The 24,346-nt window shown below is 45.4% G+C and overlaps 1 protein-coding gene across 5 annotated transcripts in view; it reads right to left on the reverse strand.

Annotated features, from left to right (window-relative positions):
- SYNE3 (spectrin repeat containing nuclear envelope family member 3) overlaps window positions 1–21,324 on the reverse strand; it is a 65,132-nt gene extending 43,808 nt beyond the window's left edge. The window contains exon 1 of one of the 5 annotated variants that reach the window (XM_083838124.1): window positions 21,077–21,324. Coding sequence is in view for 1 of the 5 variants with exons in the window: in XM_083838123.1 (XP_083694249.1) it covers window positions 251–299 (49 nt within the window). In the remaining 4 variants the exon portion in view is untranslated. Of the gene's footprint in view, window positions 1–250; window positions 5,189–10,343; window positions 12,677–20,327; window positions 20,487–20,775; window positions 21,014–21,076 lie in introns of those variants that run through there. The other 4 variants (XM_083838126.1, XM_083838127.1, XM_083838125.1 and 1 more) reach the window with 4 other exon arrangements.
- Window positions 21,325–24,346: the final 3,022 nt, after the last annotated feature.

Consider the following 24,346-nt stretch of genomic DNA (forward strand, 5'->3'; position numbering starts at 1 on the left):
AAAGAAGGCAGGGAGTTGTGGGAGGCTCCATTACAGTAAACAGATTTAATTCAAATCTTTCAAATGAGATGAATCTGGTATTTGTGGTATATTCCAGACTGGCTACAGAAATTACAACCACTGTGTCTCTTCCCAGAGCCTAGTCAGTACAAAACTCTCCTGATGCCCTTCCTAGTTCATGTATGGTGCAGCCGACAGACACCAGACTAGCACAGCACTTGGCACATGCTTAGCTTGGATGCATATAAACCTTTTAAAGCTGGTGAAATCAGCATCAGATGCTTAGATGAAATCAGCATCAGTTAACTTGTTCTGCAGAGACCACAGAGAGGTTATCCGAATGCATGCTCAGTGTCTGGGAAAGATCCACACAATGGGAATCAGCGAGCACCTGCAAAGACAAACCACGAGCAAGCCATCACGTTGCAATCTCAGCACTTACAAATTTCTTCTTTTGCCACCTCTCCTATTCCATAGGAGGCTCTCGTGTGCTGCACCAAGCTTCTAATTTTCCCCTCCCTCCTTTGTTCCCCTTCCCAAACAGCAACTGCATGCAATGGTTGCTGGCTCTCTTGATGCATTCTCGTGTCTTCTCTGTTCAGCCTGCAAGCTCTCTGCTGCCCAGATGGCTTATCTTGTGCCTGTGCAACAAGGGAGAGCCATCCTCGGCTAGCCCTTAGGCACTGCCATACTAAACTTGACTAATAAGGACGAATCATAATGAAGCCCCCGAAAGTCAGCTCTACTGAAGTGAACAGAAAGATAACAATAGACATTAAATGGTTTTGGATCGCATCCTACAGTTACTGCCAGCCAAGTGTTCAATGTTTCTTGTAAATTAAAATATTCTTCCTCTTTGTTATTCAACACTGAAATATTTTCTCAGCACAAATCATGAGAGTTAATTACTGAATCAAGCTTGCTGCACAGAATTCAATGCCAGAGCAGCCCCTTCGGTTTCCATGAGATGATTCATGTGGAAGAAACCGCTCAGCGTGAGCTGCAGAGCGCGGCTCTTGATGAAGCCGGACCAAGGGAGTTCTGTAACCATTTCAACTCCTGGCAGTTTCATCTCTACACAAAGGAGAGCCATCCGGTGCTTGTCCACTTGCAGAAAGCTTCTCACCATCCTGCTGATGTTCTTGTCCATGATGTAAAAGGACTCATGCCATATTAGATGTCTTCCCCTGTAGCTCCCAGTGTATTTTGTTCCACGTTAGAGCAGAGGAAATGAGCCATTTGTGAATACAACACTGAGGTCTGGCAACAGAAACAATATAAATTGTTGCTCCACAGCCTTGAGTAGGCTTTATGCTCAACAGCAGTAGGCTTTATGCTCAACAGGTCACAGTAGAGAAGAGAAAGAGAGAGAACTGCGCCTACAGATGAGGGCAGGTGCCCTGCCTGCTACCCTACTCACAGGGGCTGCTGGAACAGAGGATGGTGCAGACGAGGGGAGCTGCACTGACATGAAGGGGGGAATTCCTCTTGGAAGCAGACAAGGCAAAATCCAAAGCTGTAACTCTCACAGCTAGAAGGCAATTTTAAAAAAAAGTGTGACCTCACCTTGAAAAGATTAAAGAATAGAACAGGATGTACTGGATTTAGTGAGGGTGGTGTGGTATGGGGCAGCTACTCCCTCTCTCAAATAAACCATATGATAGGATATATAATTAAAGCTAAAATCATCGTCGTACGTCACAAGAGTCCTAAAGGATGAAGCAGGTTCATGGAGCAATGTTATTTTCAGAAGCTTGCTAGATAGCTGTGTCTTTCTCCAATGCCTGGTCCAGAGCTGCTGTTTCCCAACTGTCTAACTCGCAGGCAAGAGCGCACGTCTCTGCAGCTGACTGGTCAGCTCACTTGCACATTAACATTTCTCATTATATCCAGTAGCCATACAGGGAACTGTCCCCTAACACTTCTCGTGTTAAATACATACGTTTCTGGGCAAATGGTGTCTGAACGCAGGAGTGTAAGCGGTGCCGATTCCAGGTAGAATAGCTTGTGAAATGAAAACTCCCGGTCTGTTTGCTGGAGAGGCTCCGATGAGTACTGACATTCATTCCCTAGGAGAGGATCTATTCCTGGTAACATCCATATCATATTTAAAATTGGCTTCAGGACTCCAGTCAGGGACTAGCCCATAGAGGCCATTTTGTTATCCTAGTCCCACTCCCTACACAAAGCACAGGGCAATCAAATAGGCCTAAGAAACGCTGGAAAACCTACTGTCATCTTACATGAAGAAAACCCTACTCACACTCTCCCCTCAGGCTGCTGTCCTCTGAAAGCGAGGATTTTCTGGCCAAAAACCAGCGACACAGACCCCCATCCCACACGCAGGCAGTCCCTGTACGCAGCCAACAGGAAGCCATGGAAAATGTTACTTCCATATTAAGATCACCAGTGTGCAAAGGAAGAGAAGCACTTCGTTACTCCAGCTGCCTGCATAACATCATTTACTGATTTTTACCGACTAATTCGTATAACGTAGCGCTGTAAAGACAATTAAATTTAGCATGAACTTTCACCCAGTCTGCAGGCGGATTTCACGGTGGGTTTGAGCTGCAATATGGGACAGGTCTGGGGATAGCCTGTGGAGAACGTGCTCTCCTGCTTCCTCTGCACTGGGCAGTCCGTGCCCAGCTGAAGCAATCGGCTGCAATGTCCTGGGGACTTCTCTCTCCAAAGCCCTCACAGGCATTAAAGGCATGGATGAGTTTCTACAGGGGAAAAGTATATTTTCTGACTTACTTGGAAGGAAGAACAGCTGTTAAAGCTACCTGAAATCTGGCGATGCCTGTAATTTTTTGAATTGTAATTATTTATTTTTGCAAGTAGTCCTAAAGATGGATGATTACTGGATGTTATGTATCAAAAATACAGAAACCCATTTCTTCTGCATCATTGTGACTAACTGATTGAGCAGTTCTGCAGGTGAAATACAGGTCAGTGCAAACACTACAAAGCAGACATAGCAGCTCCTGAAGCAGCCCAGTGGTGCAAAGCCAGCACTCGCAGACCAGCCTGCAGCAGCAGCAGGCCACTGCGGCCACCTGCGTCATAGCACAACAGCCGCTGCCCCAGGGCACAGGCACCTGGACCCACTGTGCCAAGGAAAGCTTCCACTTCAGCACAGGTGTAATCCCCTGAGCAATTTGTACAGGATTATTTTTATCACAGTCTTTTACAAAAGCATGTAGTGGCTCAAAACAGCATTTCATTTTAATGCCACTTGAATCACTGTATTAATTCATACTGTGGAAGGCATATTTATGCTGCAAAAAAGCATTTAGCTTCTCTATACATATGTTACTAAATGAGGGTAATAACTAAGCATAAGAAATTCTGGCATAGATAATGAGACACTGAGCAAAACCCACTTTTATTTCTCCAAATGCAATAACGCAGTCACTTAGTAGAAGTAGGGAAGAAGCACGTTTCCAGGTGCTGAGCATAACCGCCTGACAACAGCTCCTGCAGACTTTACATAAAGCATGTTTATGTTTCAGGAACAGGAAAATATAAGGCACAGATCAGCTCCAGAGTCCTTAAGTCCAATATCTCCCACAGCAGTAGGCTTCCTATTTTTTCTAATCTCCCTCCACGGCTCCAAAATGCAGCTTGGCAGTGCCTGGACAGGCACACGAGTTTCGGTGCTGTAGAAGGCACCATGCCTCAGCCCAAATATCCCAAAGCAAAGGCAAGTCGCCAATCTGCTCAGCTTCTGAGCTGTGGCCTGCCCGTGTTAGGCTCAGCTGATGACAAGAGATACGGAGGCAGCCTTGCACCAGCCGTGATCCTCGAGCTGTCTTGGAGAGGACAAATTAATTAGCCAACTGCTCGGTGTTTGTAGCTCCTTGAGCCTCAGGTACGTGGAGATGCCTGGGTCTCCATGGCAGACCCAAAGCACTGAAAGGCACAAACCATCCTCCGCGTGATCCACTTGTGGGGCCAAATTCCTCTGAGCACTTCCTCCTTAAGTGCATCTACTTCAGCATTCATTCTAGTGCATCTAATCACTCTCACTAGGGTACCATGAGACTGACCTATTTAACATTTGTAATTCACTACCAAGAGCTCTTATTTTGCAAGAGCACTGTCTTTTTGGTGGTATTATTCTACTATTTTGCAATGTTTCATAGCATACTTTTTTCTCACTGCCAAGTCATGCAGCTTTTTTTTTTAAAAAAAAAAAACTTCTTAAACATTTCTTTCAACTACTCCCATTTTAAATGTTCTTTTAAAAACCTACATTTATAGAACACAGGCTCTTAAATGGTTTCAGTATGTCTTGGCTTCCTATATTCATGTACTACTCGACTAGTTTCCAGAACCCAGTTCTTACAAAAATAAAAAGAATGAACAAAAATGCTGCAGGAAATTCAAATCACTCACCATTAGGGAGACTGTTTCCCAAATTTTGAAATACTTCAAACTTATCATAACCTTTTCCATTTGGTTCCGGGATTGCACGTGAAAAAGATTTGGAAAAACCCCACTTGGAGTGTGTTAAATTTTATACAAACGCACGAGTGGGGAAGCAATTGCGGTTCTGGGAATTGTTTGGATCCTGGGATAATTTAATAACTCTTCAGTTTCTCTGGATATTGTAAAAGGAGCTCTGAGAAGGTGCAGAGCTGGGAGCTCTGGCTGGCCTTTCCAGAGCTGAATTATTGGTGGTCCGCTCTGGGAGGTGCTGTCTGGAAGCAAGACACCAGTAGCAGATGCTTTGCCAGGGGAGGCACACCCACGCACAGCAGAATTAACCTGCCTGAGTAGGTGCAGATGCCCTCCAGGTTGTAAATAAAAGGTGTTGTTATTTCCAGCATAATCTTTTAGAGGCTCAAAACATTAATCCTATCACCTTGGCCATCTTCCAGCACAGCCCTTTCCTGTGTTATTTGCAGCGAATATTTATGACAGCCAGCAATTTTTTGCCCTAATTAAAGAGCTAGAGAATAAATAAGGATTTGTTGTTTGTTTGTTTGTTTGTTTTTTGAATAAACACAACCATAGGCAAGTTACAAGCATCCCCTTCAACCAAGGAATGCAAACATCATGAGTGCATGCAGCATTCAAGCATATCATAATCATTTCTTTTCCCTTACAAAAAGATCGATAGGAATCCTGAGGCTAATGCATGGAATTCAGCTTCAACATGATCACACCAGAAAAGTTTCTATTTGATTAAAAATAAAAATAAACTTAAAAAAAGGAGAGGAAAAAAAAAAACGTTTGTCAGACATGTTCTGAACCAGGCTAACTCTGAAAAAGCCTAGTTTTTTCAACCATTTGTTTAGAAGATTAATTTCAGACTTTGGTGAGAGCCAAATGGGATGTATTTTTGCTTTACACAGCTCCTCTGGAAAGTATAGATTCCCAGATCTAAGAAGTTATTTCTTAAAATTTTGATCCATTTTTTTAGACTAGTTCTATTTTTGAATGGAATAATCATGTGCAACTCAGGCAGACCTAGGTGCTGGGGCTATCCTTTCACATCTGGGGCTATCCTTGTCCACTAAGGACATCTGCAAGAATGACGTGCAATAGATCTGACCAGGGCTCTTTAATTTTGTCATTTCAATCTTCAAGTCATATGGGATGAAAGGGATGTCGTAAGAGATGACTCAATTGCAACTCTTTGCCCCCTCCCTACACTCCATGCCCATGCATTTCTGTATTCCCAGGTCAGCCTTGGAGACAGGCTGGTCTTCCACGACTCAACTAGATTAGAAAGATACAGCGTTTAGTCCTGGTCTAGAGTTCATTCTTACCACCACGGAGAGAGCGAGTATCTTTATGAGGTATCTGTCCATTTTAGATTTTGATCTTCTAGCCTCACATTACTGCAGCGTTAAACAACCATTTGTTCAGTCGGTACTCCATGCCCTTTATGTTACACCTCAGGTTCAAAGGTTTCTTGCCTATAGGCAATAAGGAAATCCTTAACCAGACAAGAATGAAAATAGTATTTCAGATACTAGGCCAGTGGTCTAAACACTGCAGAGAGTGGTTTCAACCTTTTCTAATACATATCCCTAGAAGTTTCTCCACAAAGATGCAGATCTCTGTTTAGTGACTTCAGACCTAATGGCAACAGGCTTGCTTTTCCTGGTCATCTTTCACAGACTCTTTAGTCTGGGAAATCACAGGTTAAACACCTCTGCTATAAAACTTCAGCAGAGATTCTTCAGATCCAGGGTGTCTGCTTCTGAAATTGCCAACAGAGTGCATCTGCTGCCCTGTGAGTAATCTCCATCTTGTGAACCCCAACCCAGCCCTTGGAATAGGCTCAGTTTAAGCTTTGCTCAGCTCCTGAAGAGTTTTACCATCAGTCAGCCAAAGAAAAAGCACTACAAGCCAACAGCATTAGTCTCATGGTCTCTGGAGGCTGGAATTTATGTTTTTAATTATTTTCCATTTGTCTTCTACAGTCCACATGATCCCAAAGTACCGGGTGCCAGTCACCGCACTGATATACTGACTAATAAACCTCTGCGATGTCTGGATCTTGGCTAGAGATTGGTGAACGATTCAGAGTGAAAAATATACCTGATAAATTGTTCCTCTTTCACTGGTCATATATTGTGTACAGACAATGTAGTTTTCTCAAAGGTATGGCTATTCTTTACCATTTGCCAAAAAGATTCTGTAAATTAAGTTTGCTCCGTAGGCTATTCCCAAGTAATTCTTCCTTGAGACTCTTCATACCCCAGCTGCACCGCTTAGTTTTGGTTCCCCGTCACTACCCTATTGAGAAATTGTCATCTTCAGCTGGCTAGCGGTGGCTCATGTCACACAGAAGCTCCCAAGGGCCATTTTCACCATCAGGACCCCAGTGGGACCTTAAGCCTGGGTTAAGTACAACCAGTATGCTTTCACAGCACCCTGCAGTGGCCAGAAATGCTCCACAGTTAGAAGGATAACACCTCTGTCCCAAAGAGATTACAGACAACGTGTTAGAAAGGGATCAGCAATGGAAGCGTGCTTCGACTGTAGTTTGTGGTTCGACTCAGCCCTTCCCCTGAAGGCAGAGATCCTCACACATCCTCCGGCCCTGCTAGGGCAGGCAGCCTCAGCAAGGGCCTGCAACATGGTGGGACTCCGAAATGGGGCTTGCACCGCAAGAGAGGATTCACGGCACTGAACCTCAGGCTGTCTGTGGGACACCTTGAGCTAGGAGCATGTCAGCCCTGCGATTCCCTGGGAAGCCAGGGTGAGAGGGGCACTTCCAGGCAAGGATCCACGCCAGAGGTGGACGACTTCCTTCTGCGGGAATCCCATATCCTGAAGAAACCTGAGTCATGATGTGGGTGCTCAGGGCTGGAGGCTGTCAAACTGTCTCAAAGTCTGCACCCTTTTCTGCCTCCTTCCCTCTTTCACATAACTGTTTCCACGTTTGGCTCTAGGGGTTTTGTGCCTAGAATTTCCCCCCTCAAACATGTTAAATCTTATTCAACCATCAGTCAAATACCTCTGCCTCTGAGTGATGAATTGTGTCCAAACTGGGAGCATTAGGCATAAGACCTTTAAACTAATAAACCTTGTATGTCAAATATTTAGTAGCAATATTTGTTAGAAATAAAGTTATTTGCAAACACTAAACAAATATAACTCTATGGGCATAGTACCCTTAATCCCCTTCAGAAGAACAGCTGAAGGGCTAACTCCCCAAAACATAAAATTTCTCAGATCTATTTTTCAAATCATTATCACCAGGACGATGCTAATGAGATATAAACATGGAAAAAGTGAGATTCACTGGAATAAAAACTGGCTGAAAGTAATTAGGACAATCCTACTTTTAAATACTGTTGATACTTTTAAATACTGTTAAATAAGTTGTTGATTAAAATAAATGTGAGATTTCCATAGTATCAAAGTAAATGACAATGGAAAAAACTTCTTATTTTAATTTTACCACACAAGAAGAGCTGTTTATATAAAGAAAGAGAAAAATGGTCACTGCAAGAGCTAAACCATTGAAATGCTGTCAAAGAGACACATCAGGGTAAGTAAAGTTAGACCCAGCCCGCCAGCATTTTGGACATAATTTGAAGTAACATTTGCACTAAGCTGATAATGCCAGGCTTTATACTGCAAAAAGGCACTGGTTTGTGTTCAGACAAACCCAGGCTCTGGGGCAAACAAGGCCTGCCTATGTTCTGAACAATACACGGTTGGAACTGCCAGCAACCTTATCCCCAAGCTTGTTACTCAGAAACAAAGTAGACCACTGCAGATATGTGGCTCTAAATTAATTCGGAGTGGTTGAGAACATTTGGGGAATTGAATAAAACAGGCTGTTTTCCCGTGACTCATTTTTGCCTGAACTCTTGCAGTTTCCATGTCTTTGTCACCCTCCCACTGCACGCATTCGCCAGGCGCTGTGGGTTACAGACCAAGAACGCATCTCTGCTTTCAGCTGCAGGGACCACTCCTAGCAGCTGCTGAAGCTTTTGTTTCTGCAAGGAGACCAGCGCCTCGACAGCACACGTGGAAACTGGGATTTCACAACTGGGAGGAAGCATGCCTCCTGGATGAAGCAGCGCTGCTGTTTTCGCAGCCTCGTTAGCCTGACTGAGGACTGAAGTCCTATATTTATAAACCTAAAGGGGATTTCAACCTCCTCCTACTGAGGTTAATTAAAAACCAAACTAAATGTAAAGTGGCAGCAGCAGAAAGCTGTGTTGGTCAGCAGTCCACCTCCGGTGAGAAGGACCTGAGCTTATTTAAAGCTGCGATCACACGTAATTACCTCGCTGAGCAGTCAGGGTAAAGCCGATGCTTATTATTCTCACTCTTACATCATCCAATTTTAATCACCTTTTAGAAATGTAATATTAAAAGAAATCAAGACTCTTTTTTTTTTTTTTTAATCCCCTTGTGAACATCGGAAAAGATTAGGCAGCTCAGCTCTACTTAGACTCCACTGGGAGCTCAGGGCCTACATCCTCGTGGCAACTTTGAAAATCCCACCCTAAATACGATGGGACACATCTCTGTGGCTGTCAGCCACCAGAGATCTAATGCAGATACATGTTCAGAGCAAGTGGTCACATCAGCAGAGGATTTACACGCACACACTGGCGCATTTGACATACACACACTTCCTGAGTGACGTGTCAGAGCACTGATGATTCTCTAACACTTAAAATCAGGAAAAGAGTGATATTTTTTTATAACCCGAATAATTTATAATTCTTCTACGAGGAGTAATATAATTCATGGCACAAATTTAACTTGGATCTAAAAGAGAGACTCTTTCCTCAGAAATCTCCAAGGCCATCTTTTAAAGATGTTATTTTTAAAATACATTCCATGTCACTTGAATCCCTCCCCCCACATTCACTATTTCCCCTTTGAATGCATAGTTCATGGTGCAGCAGAGCATTGCTAAAGGTTGATACGGGCAACATGGGGAGCAAGTTATCACCTTCCCTGAGGAAAATGCACGAGACTGTGACGGGACCACAGCTAAGCTGCAGCCCAAGAGACTCACAGTAATCCGAAGGTTTGCACAAAGGGCTCAATGAGCATAACACAAGCGACCATGCAAGATGGGAATTACACCTCCTACTTAAAACATAACTTTGAATTTCTTTAATCACTTTTTAATTTATCGCGTACACCCAGGCCATGTTTTGACATGTCAAATACTGTGGTCTTTAGTTCCCAAACTTCAGGGAAGGGATCCCAGCAGTCCCAATGTTGGTGAACATTTTGAGGCTGTAAAACCCGATATCATGTCCTGCATGTCAGCAACGGCCCCAGCAGACGCTCTCTATTAGCTTCACTGGCTGCCCCTTATCTCCAGTCCCCGGCCCTGCGGTGAGCACCACAGCAGGGATATTTTCACTGCTTTTTTTTCCTGCCCTACATGAAGGAATTCCTCATCCTGGCCTCAGAATAATATATTCAGCCACTCACGAAACAGTTTATCTGGCTGTATGTCATCACATAGTGCTCTTGTCCTCTCGGCCACCGCCCTGGGGCACTTCCACCCAGCAGTAGATGAAGCCCGGGCTTTCCCTGGAGACAAGTGCGTGAATGGGCTGGTCTGCGTGAGCCATGGGCAACCATGCGGATGCTGCCCGAGTGCTTGATCATCGCCCTCCCCCAGCAGAGCACTTGCTTCTATCTCCTTTTCATTACAATCCACATCCCTGAAATGTCAAGGCACTTAATAACTTTGATGCTTCTATCTCTCTGGCAAATTTAACGGAAAGAAGAAGTTCAAGAAGTTACTAGGAATCAAAAGAGAAACATAGGCAGCATGGGCTCAACAGTCACACTTCCTTATGAAATAAAAGTAACAAATCCCACAAAAACCTTACCAAAATCCTGGGAATTCTGGAAAAATGATTGGTAAAAGTCTGCGGAGATTTCCCTGGTGTTCCCCTGCAGGTTTGCAGCACCTGAAGCTCAGCTTGTCCGCCGCTGGGTTTTCGGCAAACAGTTCAGCATGGCTGGCAACGCCAGCAGGGTTGGTGCAAAGAGAAACCAGAGGCTTCCTCCTCACTTGTGTCAGAGGCAGTGCAGGATTTCCTCTCTGCCTCCTGCCGCATGGTAGGAGTGAAAGAGGGGATGAAAGTATAGAGATAAAACAGTCCAGAAAAAAAATAAAAATAAAGGGAGAAAACAAAAGAAAACCATCACGGTATGCTGCCACTGTTTCAAAGGTAAGATTTAAATAGCAATAATCCCCAGAAACTATCAAGAGTTCAGGTCATCAACTAATAAGCTGGTTAATTCTGGAGGATTAATGCTTGAAATTGTTATGCCTGACAAATGTTTGCTGAACAGGAGCGAGTCCAGAATACTTGGCATGAAAACAAAAAAACAAAGCAGCAAGAAGCAAAAGTGCAGACAGGTACAGATCAGCGCCAAGATTTTTTAGAAATCATTAGCTCAACCTCTGACATAATTATAACTTTATCTTTCACTTTTTTACTCTCAGTTCCCCAGTCCCTTCACAGACTGACACACTAATCTGGATTCTGCTCTCAGTTACAACTGTGCAATGTAAAGAAGAGGTCAGATGATATTTTCAGGCAATCCCGCTGCAGGCACAATTTGGCTGAATGGAGTACATTTCGTATGCATTAACCATCTCTCATGCTGGAGCACATGATGAATTCTCCATTCCTGATTCCTCCAAACTGTTGGAAAATATTAAGCAGCATTTTCCCTCAATTGATTATGATTCATCGGGGTATTCCTGCTGTTAGATATCATACAAATTGAAACCCACTGCAATTTAACCATCCTAATAACGTCAATCTAGTTAATATATGCCAAGGCCAAACCAGATCTCACTTAAACTCAAACTAGTGTAAATCCAAAACGAGTGCACGTGGCCAACAAATCTCTCTAGTTCTACAGTTGCTATGCGTCCAAATTTGTGCTACACTGATCGGCATTCCTAAGAGTACAAGAAACATAAAGATGAAGGGTGAAGAAATTGGTGAAAATGAAATGCAAAAAAAAAAAGTTGGTCCAAATTCTACTTCCAAATTACAAGTTAGATACAATCATGACCCTCTCCTTCCTTTTCAGTGGGCAGAATCAGTCACTACACACAAACAGCATGGGGAAAAGCTGAAGACAGCAAAAAAAGTTGGAATGAAAATCTAAGTAGAAGAAGTAGAAGAATCTAAGCAGAAGAACAACAACTGGATAGAAACTGTCCATCAGGCTCAGCCTGTGGAGTTGCTAATACAGAGCATTACCTGAAGACCAGTGATGCAAGCTAGGCCACATCCATCTGCAATGGTGACCCCAGCGTAGCCAACTGAGCCCAGAATTTTGCCACCAATGGTAAAATGTTACAAGGGAGAGAAGAGGAGGAACGTCTTAGGAGTTGGTGATGATGCCTGTGTATTTCAGAGAGGGAACTGCTATACCAGTGTTTTTCCAACTGGCTTGTTAGCCTTTTCCTAACTTGAATAATCCTCAGAAATGATAAGAACATCTAAAACCATGTCAGCCTGCAGACTAAATGGTGCAATGGATGAATGTGAAATGGAGAGCAGGTCCACATATCCAAAAGTCAAATCAGTTTCATTTTAGGATGTGTTGCTGTTTGAAAGGCAGAATTTAAAATGCCTACAAATGAACCTCTTTGCAAGCTTCTTCCCTATTCTCTCTCTCCTGTAGTAAATCCCATAGTTGGTGTGCATTTGCCATAGTCCTGTTAAACAAAAAACCATAACAACAACAACATTACTAGTTTTGAGGAAACAAAGCATATATATGGCTAACGTCAGCTGTACACAGTAGCTTCTAAAACACAGTAAGAAGCCTTCTCTTCAGATGACAACCTAGAAAGCAAAGGAGCCCAGCAGCTGCCCTGGTGACTACAAATAGCCACAACCCGGAGGCAGCAATGAATGGATTAAACTAACAGTCAGAAATGCAGCAGTCACTGTAAAACTTTCAGTAAGTTAGATCAAAACGTAACATATTTTGAAAGAAAACTGCAGCTTCAGAAAAACACTCCAAATGTTCCTACAACAGCTAACTTGCCATTCCCTTCCTTCCCATCTGAAGGATGATATTTTCAGTTTAGCAAGGGATGGATGAGTTTTTCCCATCCCTCAGACCCACTATGGTTTTTGTTGTGTTACGAGAAAGCATTTGAATGGCACCTTCTGTAGCCAGATATCTCCTTGTTAGGTCATGGATTCAACCATATCATAAATAAAATAAAATAAAATAAAATAAAATAAAATAAAATAAAATAAAATAAAATAAAATAAAATAAAATAAAATAAAATAAAATAAAATAAAATAAAATAAAATAAAAATGTTGGATGACTTTAGATTACCTGACAATCTGTACACACTGCAAGGAGAACATTTTTGCAAATGCAGTGCAACCCATGGAGTCAAAGGCCTACACTGTCCCACTGATAAAGTGACAGCTCATGATACTCATTGCAGAGTAAGCGTTTGCATGTTGGAACAGTTCGTGATGTGCTAGGACCACCAACTGTTGGGTTACAAGGACTACAAACTATCAAGTGTTGTCAGAGATCTGACAAAGAGCTATGAAACAAACCCCTGAGGAAGGAAAAGGAGAAGCAGTGTGAAAGATTTTCTTCCAAGAAGACCAACATGACTGTGGCACATGTTTCTACTATTCTGCAGGAGCTGAGGTCCTAGCTGTAGGTGACACAGGTAGAGCAGCAGCAGGATCCCTGACTCACAGAGGTTACCACTGAGGCAGAAGAGGCAGAGCATGGGTACAGACAGAGGAGGAAGGCGCTGGAGCAACAAGGCAGTGTTAGTTGGTGTGAAGAGTCACAAAGAGAGCAGCAGCAGCCTAAATGCTGTCAAATTTCCACAGACATGAGTTTTGAGGAATCTGAGGGATGGTCATGACATGGATTTAGGAATGATTACACACGATGACAAGAAGTGCTCCAGTGAAAATCAGCCGGCCATCAGTTAGTTAGGCTGGCCAGAAGTGGAAGCTGGTCTCTCAGTAACAAATGAAACGTAGCATGGGGATGTATGGGAATGAAAACTTCTATCACGTGGGAAAGGCCTCTTTTAGCTGTATTTTAATTCTGAATTACAGTAACATTGGGATAAAAGGACTTTTCATGCAGTTGATAGTCCCTAATGAATCTCTTTTGGAAATGCTGTGAAAGGACTTTCCAGAAAAGGAACACCTACACCGAATATTTAAGTTGTCCTAAGTACAGGGCTTGGAGGTCCTGGTGGGGTGGCACAGGCAGGTGTCGGGTTGTAGGTCTCCTTCTGGTACAATTTCCCACTGTGGAAATAATGAATCATTAAGCAGAAGCTGATCACTCGGCAGAGCCTAATAATTCAGATGTCCCACCTCCAAGCTGAGCAGCTGAAAGATGAGGCTAAGGCAGGCATTACACTTTGCCCCATTCAACAAGAAAAGAAGCATTTTGACTTTGTTTCTTGGCACAAAACCCAACCAAACAAAATACAACACAACAACCCCCCCAGTACACACACCAAACCAAACCCTGAAAAATGTCAGATCAGATCTGAGCAAGATGTGGGTTAGCTGTTGGTATAGTTGCTTAACTGAAAAACTCATCCACTTGCAAATCCCCAAATTAAGGTGTAACCTAAAAGAGCTTCACAAATACCACGGTGATAGACAACACAGGAAGGGGACACTGCAGAAAACAATTACATGTGGAGCACTGAAGCTGGTTATTAGCATTCAGATAAATTCCACAGCACTGACTAACAACAGCTATTCAACATGAGCAAGACTAAAAAAAAAAAAAAAAAAGGATGTGACTTTTAAAGTATTGGGATTAAGAGGGTTTATGTAATTACTTACAAAAATGTTTTTAAGCACCTTCAGCTCTTTCATCACGTATCAAATGCTTGCTCTGCAGCCCCAAACAACACTAACAGCTCGCCTCCATAATTAAGTTTTCTCACAACACCCAACGGCTGGAAAAGCAAGCAGCAGAGGTGCGAAATAAAGTGATGCTGAAAGCAAGAGCATCTCTAGGGCTGCTGGTAGCTCCTGTCCCAGGCAGCTCCAGCTAAGTGCCATCAGGGTTAAGGATTTACAAGCATTACAAGCGATGCCTCTAAGGGAACATCTGAAGAAGAGAGATTTTGCAAATTAGGAGAATTTGCAAAATTTGCAAATGCTGTGGACAGCCAGGGAGGGCACAGCTATAACCACACTGCGTGACCTTGTGCCTGCCAGGCAATGCCAGCGACACACTCCTGCTCATTACTTCGTAGGGCCATAGTACCACAGAATATCCTGAGCTGGAAGGGACCCACAAGGATCAAAGTCCAACTCCTGGCTCCACTCAAGACTTCCCAAAAATCAGACCATGTGTCTGAGAGCCTTGTCCAAACGCTTCTTGAACTCCGGCAGGCTCGATGCTGCGACCACTGTCCTGGGGAGCCTGTCCCAGTGCCCGACCACCCTCTGGGTGCAGAACCTTTCCCTAACACTCAGCCTCCCCTGTCCCAGTTCCACACTGTTCCCTCAGGTCCTGCCACTGGTCACCAGAGTCTACTTCCCCATCTTTCTCTTTCTTCTTTCCTCTTTGTCTCCCTAATCATTAATTTATTGATTCTACAACTATACACGAGCTTCTCCTCAGGCCTGGAGCAACCGTTTTGGGGATCTCCCTACCAGGACCATTTTTCTGCCAAGGACCTGCAGTGCAGTACCGGGAGCTTGGTCCCAATGGCATTGCATTCTCACTGAAGTGAGAAGCAGTTATGCCTGGAGCAAGATTTGAAAAGCCAGAAAATCTGGATAAAGAAGTTATTTCTACACTGGAAGGGTCTTAAAAAATAATGGAGTAACTAAGGACCAAGGACACAAGGAGAGGGAGAAAGGTTCTGTAATAATTTGAAGCTTGAACAAATGAACAGAGAGGCTTGAACTTATTTTCCTTTCTATGAGTTCAAAGGTGTTTTTTGTAACCTGGTGTCTCATGCCAATAGTATGCACCCTCTGCCATAACAACTAACGCAGTCGGCAGGTCTATAATCTGGGAACACGGGAAAATTCAAAGCTCTGGTGAAGCCAATGGCAACATTGCCACAGAGCCAAGATTTCTCCTGTGGACTTAAAAGACAAGCTAGCAAGATTTTTTTTTTCTTTGGGTGCTCTCTTTATCTGGAGATCTAAATTAACACAAGTGGTTCTCTGGCATTTACTGAGCTAGCATTATTAGCTTTGTACGCTACAAAGAGCCCGTGCTTAGCCTGCTCACTTCCACCACTGCAGCTATAGAGTGTTCTTGCTGACTTAAACACAGAAAATCACCTGTATTTGTCATACACTGTCATCTGCCATTCATATAACCGCTACCACATTCCCATAGGGCCTCGAGAGCACTTAAGCAGAGAGACATGCATCAAGAGAAATCAGTCATCTAAGTTACAGGAAACGTACAGCTTGGGGAAGAACCAACGGCTTCAAAGATTGGTTTCTTTTATTTACTCATAGAATTTCCTCACAGGGTGCTGCCTTTCCATCTGACAGACTTGAAAACACAGCGGGTACATCAATGTCTGTTCACTTTCCATCTTCAGCTTCCCTGAGCTTCTTCAGGCAGTACTGACAGTGGGGTGCAAAGTCTGGATAACGACTAGATATTACGCCTCTTAAGCTATTCCTCTATCAGAGACAAGACATGTTTTTCTGCTAGGATTGCCTCATTATAATGGCTGGAAAATAAATGACAAGCACGTAATGCTTTAACCATGTGTCACTGCTATGTAAGGTGGAGAGAACAGTCAAAAGTAACCCTTACACTTTTTTTATAGTTTAACTTTTTATTGCTGTTGTGTTCATCCAATGGAGTGAGTAGGTGAGTCACAGAATCACAGAATGGTTTGGGTTGGAAGAGACCTTAAAGCCCACCCAGTTCCACCCCCCTGCCATGGGCAGGGACACCTCCCACCAGCCCAGGTTGCCCAAAGCCCCATCCAGCCTGGCCTTGAACACCTCCAGGGATGGGGCACCCACAGCTTCTCTGGGCAACCTGTGCCAGGGCCTCACCACCCTTTGAGTAAATAATTTCTTCATAATGTCTAATCTAAACCTACCCTCTTTTAGTTTAAAGCCATCCCTCCTTGTCCTATCACTGCAGTCCCTGATAAAGAGTCTCTCCTCAGCTAGCTCCTCCCCAGAGTCAGTGTTCAATAATCTTGTAGAGTAAAAGCTCTCATTTTGGTTTTTAAATCCACTATGGGTTGTTTACTCTGTCCTACCCAAGACACCTCTGACCTAGACCTAGCGCTCACAACACAGGTGCCTCACATGCCGGACATGCCCTGTGAGATGCTAACCTCCCCTTTCACAGATGGGGATACCGATGCTCTCAGTAGGGTCTGTCTTCCCAAAGTAGCCTCTAACAGGTGGTGCCAGACCCAGTGACACTTTAAGCACCCAACACCACTGGTCCTACTTCAAACCTGACTGTACGTGCTCACCCAACACCACAGAGCAAACCTGGGGCATTTCTGAGTCAGTCTAATGCATTAACAGGAGAAGGATGACCGTGTGCTCAGCAAAAGCCAACTTGTACGTGTGGGAGTCATGAATTACGGCCTTGAGGTCTGCACTTCTCACTCAGCAGAACCACACAAACACTTTCAGGAGAATTCATGAGAACTCAAGTTGTGTATGCCAGCCTGGATCAAAACAATACTTACAGATACAATTAGTCTCAAAAATCAAGTATTTTCAAGGAGTTTTGAAGAGCATCTCTCACTCCATTAAAGACAACTTCCCAAATATTCTTTTAGTCCCACGAGGTATGACAGTGAAGGAGATTACAAGCTCCTATTACTCTCCAGCAGTGGGAGGAACGTGTCTAGGAGAGGAAGCCGGCAAATTGGGCTACTGGTCAGACTTGTCACAGCTCCTGATGAATTCCTGCCCTGCTGGGCAAGCAACACAGCATTGCATGCTCCAGTTTGCTCAGCTGCCCCCCAGATACAACAACACTCACCTGCCTCAGAGGAACCCAAAGGTGGGTCCGATTGCTCTTCTACTAAAGCCAGTGGTCCCTTTTAATAATTATTATTATTAACTAATATAATAGGGGTAGCAGTGTGAGGTCCTACATATACTACGTCTAGGATTCACTGGTGACAGGCACTATATTTGTATAACAGAGATATTAGTGCTAAGTATAACAACTCTCCCAGCACAGGCTACCCCACATGGGCCTCTCATTCGTCCTGTGCTCTCAAGTATTGCTGTCATCATTCTGAAAAGGCTTCCTGCATATGACAACAGTAAAAATAGTTGTTTCATCTTTTTAATACCACTAAAGAAGCACCAATCAAGAATAAAACAAGGAAACCACAACTCGGTATCTGATTTCAAATTTCAAATTACAAATTACAACCTCATGGTTGTCCTCGTTTCTTGCAATCTCCTTCAGTTTCTCCCAGTGCATTATTTCATGCATCTGTTCAGTGATATCCCAAGGCTGAGATGGCAACTTAATCCTCAGCCTTTTAAAGTCAAAGCATGAATCCCCCTGAAATCCCTTGCTGTGAAGGACTTCATATCAAGCCCATGTCTTCAGTTCAAGTGTAACATAGAGAAGATCCTTGCATCAACAGACATGAAATGTCAGCCCTGCCAAAAGAAACTAGCAAGTCCACATCATGTTTAAAATCACCACGTTTTTCCCTTGTAATACAATTAAGCCATGTTCAGACAGATAGAGACATCAAAGATTGCTTATTAACCTTGCGTATGGGGTCAATGAGAACGTCCTTCCCTATCAAATAAGTTTACTACCCTTATCTTGACATTGAGGTGGGGCAGCTTTGGGCAGCACAAGTTAAACACCCCAGAGCTCACAGCTCCATGACTCATTTCAGTTGCACGTCAGCGTGTTGCGGAGTCATCAATTCTCATTGACACCAATCACTTACTTACAAGATGCACGTGCACACAAATAGTAAGGGAAAAAAAAATAAAAATCTTGTTTCCAATAGAAATTATGTTGAAAGATGAAGGCCAGTTATCTTTTTGGAAGATGCAGGTGCTAGGCCTAGAGCATCTCCCCAGGTAGGGGCACCGCTCTTCAAAGTCACGTACGTGGAAGTGCAGCTGCATCCCGAGACTGAGCACCCACAAGTGTCCACAGAAGGTTTTTTTCAGGATAATTTAGGAGCCACAGAGAATTGGAGGGAAGAAAAATGGCTTACACAAAAATAAAGGGAAGGTGTTCTTTTCCATGAGGTCAGTGCATGAAGGCCAGACAGAGGTCATATGCGCGGTGAACTCAAAGACATAGTAAAAGTCTTGACCAGGATGGGAGGGAAAGAAGGAGCAGTGAAATACGAGACTGAAGGAAAGAATTGAAACTAACACAAGAAAGGGCAAATGCCACGGCACCACTCCCCGAAAGGCAGCAAGTTCTGCCTTCCTTGGGAGCTTGAGAAGGCTCAGGATCTGATACTTCACGAGGAACATGAAAACAGCACCGTGTGTAAGGGAAAACTGTTTTCTTATAGCGAGCCCACCAGCTTTGCGAGGTTCCACTTCCCGACGGACAGTTTGCAGGGAACAATGCTCCCGTGACTCACTGCAAGTTTGCTTCTCCTTGAAATAAAAGTTGCCAGGGGACTGCAGCGGGTTACATTTCCTCGCTTGCTCACACACTCGGCAACCACAGAGACCATGCCAAGCCAGCGTACGTTTCAACAGCTCACGGATTTGAGACACTTTTAGAAAAAGAAAGAAAAAAAACGGAAAGGCGACCAATGGGCTTTTAAAGCGTTGCTGCGTTTTTTAAAATTCCTTCCCCAAAACCCAGCCACTGTGTACAAAGGTTTTCAGATGGCACGCAGCCTGCCAAGGGCGAACAACTGACATCAGAAAGTAGCAGCAAGGGGCTGGGAAGCTTATAGCAGTGATGCTGTTTTTCATTAATGATATAAGATAGCCAAGCTTAGATCGAAGACGAAGGGAAAGGGAGGCATTCATTGTTTCGACAAACTTGTAAAGGGGAGCACAGCCCTGCAACCCTCCTTTGTGCAATTAATCCTTGTGTATACGTGAACGGTTCCTGTCTGTGAACACGACACGAGCAAAGCTCTTCCCAGGAATTAAGTTTTCCTGGACTAAGACCTGAGTTCACGTGGGTCGAGCAAATAAACGTTTGGAAACGAAATCGATGGCGGGAACAAGCCCATGGGAAACCGAAGCCTTACTGCACGTTGGGGCTGGGGGTCATACCACACGCTCCGTGCTGTCATACTGCATGCTGTCATACAACAGCTCCCTACTGCCATACCACATCCTGCACGCTGTCATACCACAGCGGTGCGGGGGCTAAAAGCGAGGGCAGCGGCTCTCTCAGGCAGCCCGGGATCCCTTCTGATCGCCTAGGGGAAAGGGAAGGGGGTCGGGGCACACCTGGGGTACCTTTAGCAGCCGCGCCGAGCACCAACAGGCGGTCACAAACCGCACCGGCGTCCTGGCCGCGACGACCGCACACTGCCGAAACGTGACAGCGACCGGCCCGGGGCAGGAGAGCCCGACACCCGCGGGGCGAAGCTGTGAGCCGCTGCCGGGCGCTCCCACCGGGCTGCCGCTCCCTCGGGGACGCGGCTTCGGCGCCGCGGTCGAAAGGCGCTCGGTGGAAGCCGTTACCGGGGAGCTGTTACCCGGGGAGCCCCGTGCCGCCGGGGGGCCGTGCCTCCGGACCGTTACGGCTGCCGGGGAGCCCCACGGAGCCCCGGCCGGGTCTCGCCGTCCCCCCGCTCCCCCCGGGCTCCGCGCGGCGCCGCAGGCCCGCTCCCCGCTCCCCACTCACCGCCGCGGCGCCCTCCGCCGCCGCCGCGCGTCCCCCGCGGGCAGCCCCCGAGCAGGGGCGGCGGGGCTGCTCCTCTCGGCTCGCCCTGCGCCCGCCTCGCCCTCGGCCGGGCCGCCCGGCCCCGGCGGCCAGCGCGGAGAGAGCCCGCCCCCGGTACCGCCGCCGCCACCGCCTCGGCTCGGCCCGGCCCTCCCCGCCGCCGCGGCCCGGCGTTATGTAAGGCGGGCTGCGGGGAGCCCTGGCGGCGGGGGCAGGCCCCGGCCCCGGCCCCGGCCCCGGCCCCGGCCCCGGGGGCAGCTCGGCGGCGCTGACAGGGCCGGGGCAGCGGCAGCAGCCCGCCTCGGGGGCCCTGAGGGGCCGCGACCCCGCGCCCACCCGGCAAAGTTTGACAAGTCGATTAGTTGGAAAATACAAGGAGATCGGACCCCTTCCCTCCCCTTCTCCTCACCTCTCGTTCTTTAAGCCTACAGGCTTCGTGCTGCTCGGCTAGTAATAGCTAAAAGGAAATCCGCTAGGAAATGAAAAGGTGAATTTCTCACAAAATCGCATTTTGGAGCTATGAGAATCACCAAGCACCCCAAGACTCGTCACGCAAACATGAACGTGCATTTAGGTGCAGGGCAACCCACGGCCAGGCTCCCGGAGAAGACCCCCTTTCTACCGAAGACAGCAGGCACGGCCAGCACTTTGCCAGCTGCTGTAACCGAAATAACCCCAGGTCGCCGCAGGCAGTGCGAACAGGGATTCACCTGGATGCACGGAGAGTTACAGCTGGAATCTGAGAGCAAAACAAAGCCCAGGGAGCAAAAACGTGTGCGCATCAGGTGATTCTGTCTGCTGTAACCAATCCAGGGAAAAAGTCTATTATATATGCCCAAGTTAGTCTGGAAAAATCAGTTAGAACAGAAAGAAAGCAGTGGTGGTGGGCTGCCAGCCACGGAGCAGGCTCTGTAGCCAACTGAAGGCAGAGGAGCGAACATTTTGTACTCAATCTACCGCAGCAAAGTAATCATTGCATCAAAGTATGCACTGAGCCACGGGGAGGGAGGGAGGAAGAAAGAATGAACAGCTTCTTCATATCTGAACAATAATATAATGTAAACAAACCGAGCGTGTGAGGCTTTTCTCTATTTCACAAGGCACAAAAATGTACTCCTTGACAGAGGCTATCTTACTGCCCCCTGCTGCCGAGACCTCGCATAGTTATCCGCATAACGAAGCAGAAAAACAGGCCACCAGCGATAAACGTCCCTGAGCCACACATAGCGTTACTGCGGCCAGGAGCCTCAAGACACACGGTTCGGGAGTGAGAGGCGGGTGAGCTCCAGGAGTCAGCGGGAAGCAGGGGCCGAGAGCCCTGCCGTGCTGCCAGCCCCCCTGATGCCAGATAGGTTCAAGCAGGCCAGCTCACACCAGTAACGTTCCCTGCCTTTGGGGACTCACTTCGACCCACAGCTGGGTGTCCAGGATGATCAGCTGGCCACGTGCCAACCCAGCCTTACTTGGAATAACACCATATTTAAGTTGCTCCCAAGCCATCAGGAACCCCTGTCCCTCAGTGGAAAGGTGAATGGAAATTTTGCCAGAATTTTATGGTGAGGCACATACTGTTTTGTAGCTGGTTCTGACCTTGAAGCTCTAATGCCTGGGGTGGGTCCTGTACTGGCACACTTTGGGGTTATTATGATCTTTTAAATTGTCACTGGGGGGGAACTGAATGCTGTAATCGTCCTGTGTTTGCAGACAAGCTTGTCACCCGATGTGGAAAATCTCATTTATTCACTAGCATGGTTTTGACTTACTGCTTACTTGAAGTTTGTATCACCAGTGTGTAAAATTGCATCTGTGCAACCACTTGCCTCACAGTACATTCAGAGTCGATTACATCTTAATAAACTTTAGAATAATGAGAGGGATTGCACACAGTCCAGAGGGCTGAACTCTACAGGTAGATGATACAGAATAGAAAATCTTATCTGTGAATTTGCCTTGGGAAAACTGGCTCAGTCACTAAAGTACAGGAGCAATCCTTACTGGCAGCGATTCATTTGTAACAAAAACACACCCCCTAAGAAATGACTTTGTGCACCTAGATCTTTTAAGTTCAACCTAAAAACAGTCCCTTGTGTTCGGAAAGCTTGCTGATGGTGGACAATGCATCATTGTACTTAAAAACTGCCAGGATTAAGTTCCTCTTTTGCATTTCCCCATGCAGAGGCTTTCATGGCTCTGATTTTACTACCTTAAACAGCTTTGTACATGCTGAGTTAGAAAGACCAATATACACAGGCAAACAGCAGGCATTAGGTAAATGAGCATTCAGTGCATTACCCAAACAATATAAAGCTGCCCACACACAGCACCTAAACAACAAAGGAGAGGATAGAATGACTGAAATTAGAATGGAAAGGTGGGGAAGCTGCTGAAAAGGAAAGAGCAGCAGCTCTTTTTCCTTGGAAGAAAGGAATATGTATTTAGAAGCCATTTGTTCAGCCTCTAAACCAAACCACAAATGGTTGTCAGTGAATATGCAGCATTTTCAGACATTTCCTGTGATGTGCAAAATGCCCATGAGACTGGGTGGGAAGCACCAAATACTGCTACTGACATGCGAAAGCAACAATGGCGTTGGCATGGTTTACTCTGCAGGAAGAACTGCACAATATCTTTAGGACAGCAGAGAAGCAATTATAATGCCGCAGGGTAACTGCGCTCTCATTAGCGTAACACACCCATTTATCCCTACTCATAACCAACAACGAACAAGTACTACAAGATATTAAGATGCTTCCCTTTATTCTTGCTTGGGTACAGCAACATAAACTTGTTATTCAAATAATGAGTCATTTGGCAGTCCTGTGGTGGGAGGAACAGCATTTATTGGGAGAATAACATTCGTGTGCAGCATACCAGTGACATGTGTCTTTGGCATGAAAGGTTTTAACCCTGGTAGTTCTCAGTTATTTTGTTTGTTTGTTTCTTAGTAGTTACTAGAAGTTGCACATTGCTTGACACAAAGCTTCAGTAGGTGGTAGTTGCTACAGAAGATCTCTTTCCTCAGTGGGTGAAGAATGAAGAGACGTAATAAACTCCAAATGCTGACATCAAAGCAACGTATTTTCAGAAGCACCAGTGGAAGGATCCCATCAGTTAAACAGGCTAACTTCTTGCTCTGAATTCATGCAGAAATCATGCAGACTCGGCATTTCATTCTCCCAGCTGAATATTACAAAGTTTACCTTTTGTCTGACCAGGCTCCACATCCTGGGCACAGACTGACCACCTCTGCAGGGAAGCGGGATCTTGTGATAGAGGATCAGTTCCCTCCACACCTACAGTGCTCAGTGCCAAAGGATAAAGTTACAACTAAATGTGCTTGCAAAGCACACTCACCTGGAATCAGCAGGTCACCTGAAGAGCTATACACCATAAGTTTTTCTTCAAACAGTTCCTTTAACGCAGGAGAAGCACCACTGAGCAGAACATCAGCAGTCTCTGAGGCAGAACCCCAAGCCACAAGTCCCCTTGCCCCAGGGGACATCCTCAGCAGCAGGCTGTGAATGCCAGCACGGTTTGTGCCCCTCACTCCCTGCCCTGACCTTTTTTTCTAAACGTTGCCTGTAACATTTAACCATGGGCAAGATTAGCAGATAGGCAGGAAATACAGTTTCTAAGTTTTGTGCTGGGGACAAAACGTAGACCAGATTGAATATACTTTGTTTCTTTGAGACATCTTCGCAGCTGTCAGCTACTTTCTTTGCAATACATTTTGAGATACACCATTCTGTGGTTGTTTTTTCTTTCCCCCAAGTGTCTTTAAAGAGCTTGGTGACCTATTTAAGTCAGGAAGAAAAGTAAACATGGAAACAGGAGGCTGAAAACTGGAGGAAAGTATAAAAATATATTTTGAGAAAGGAGTGGGTAAGTAGGGGGTGGAGAGAAGAGTGGTTTCTCCATTAGTAAACAGAAATGGAGAAGCTTGCTCAGAACATATGGCTTTCCAGGTGAGATAAGAGCGG

The sequence above is a fragment of the Anser anser genome (genome assembly GCF_964211835.1).
Source record: "Anser anser genome assembly, chromosome: 5".
NCBI lineage: Eukaryota > Metazoa > Chordata > Aves > Anseriformes > Anatidae > Anser > Anser anser.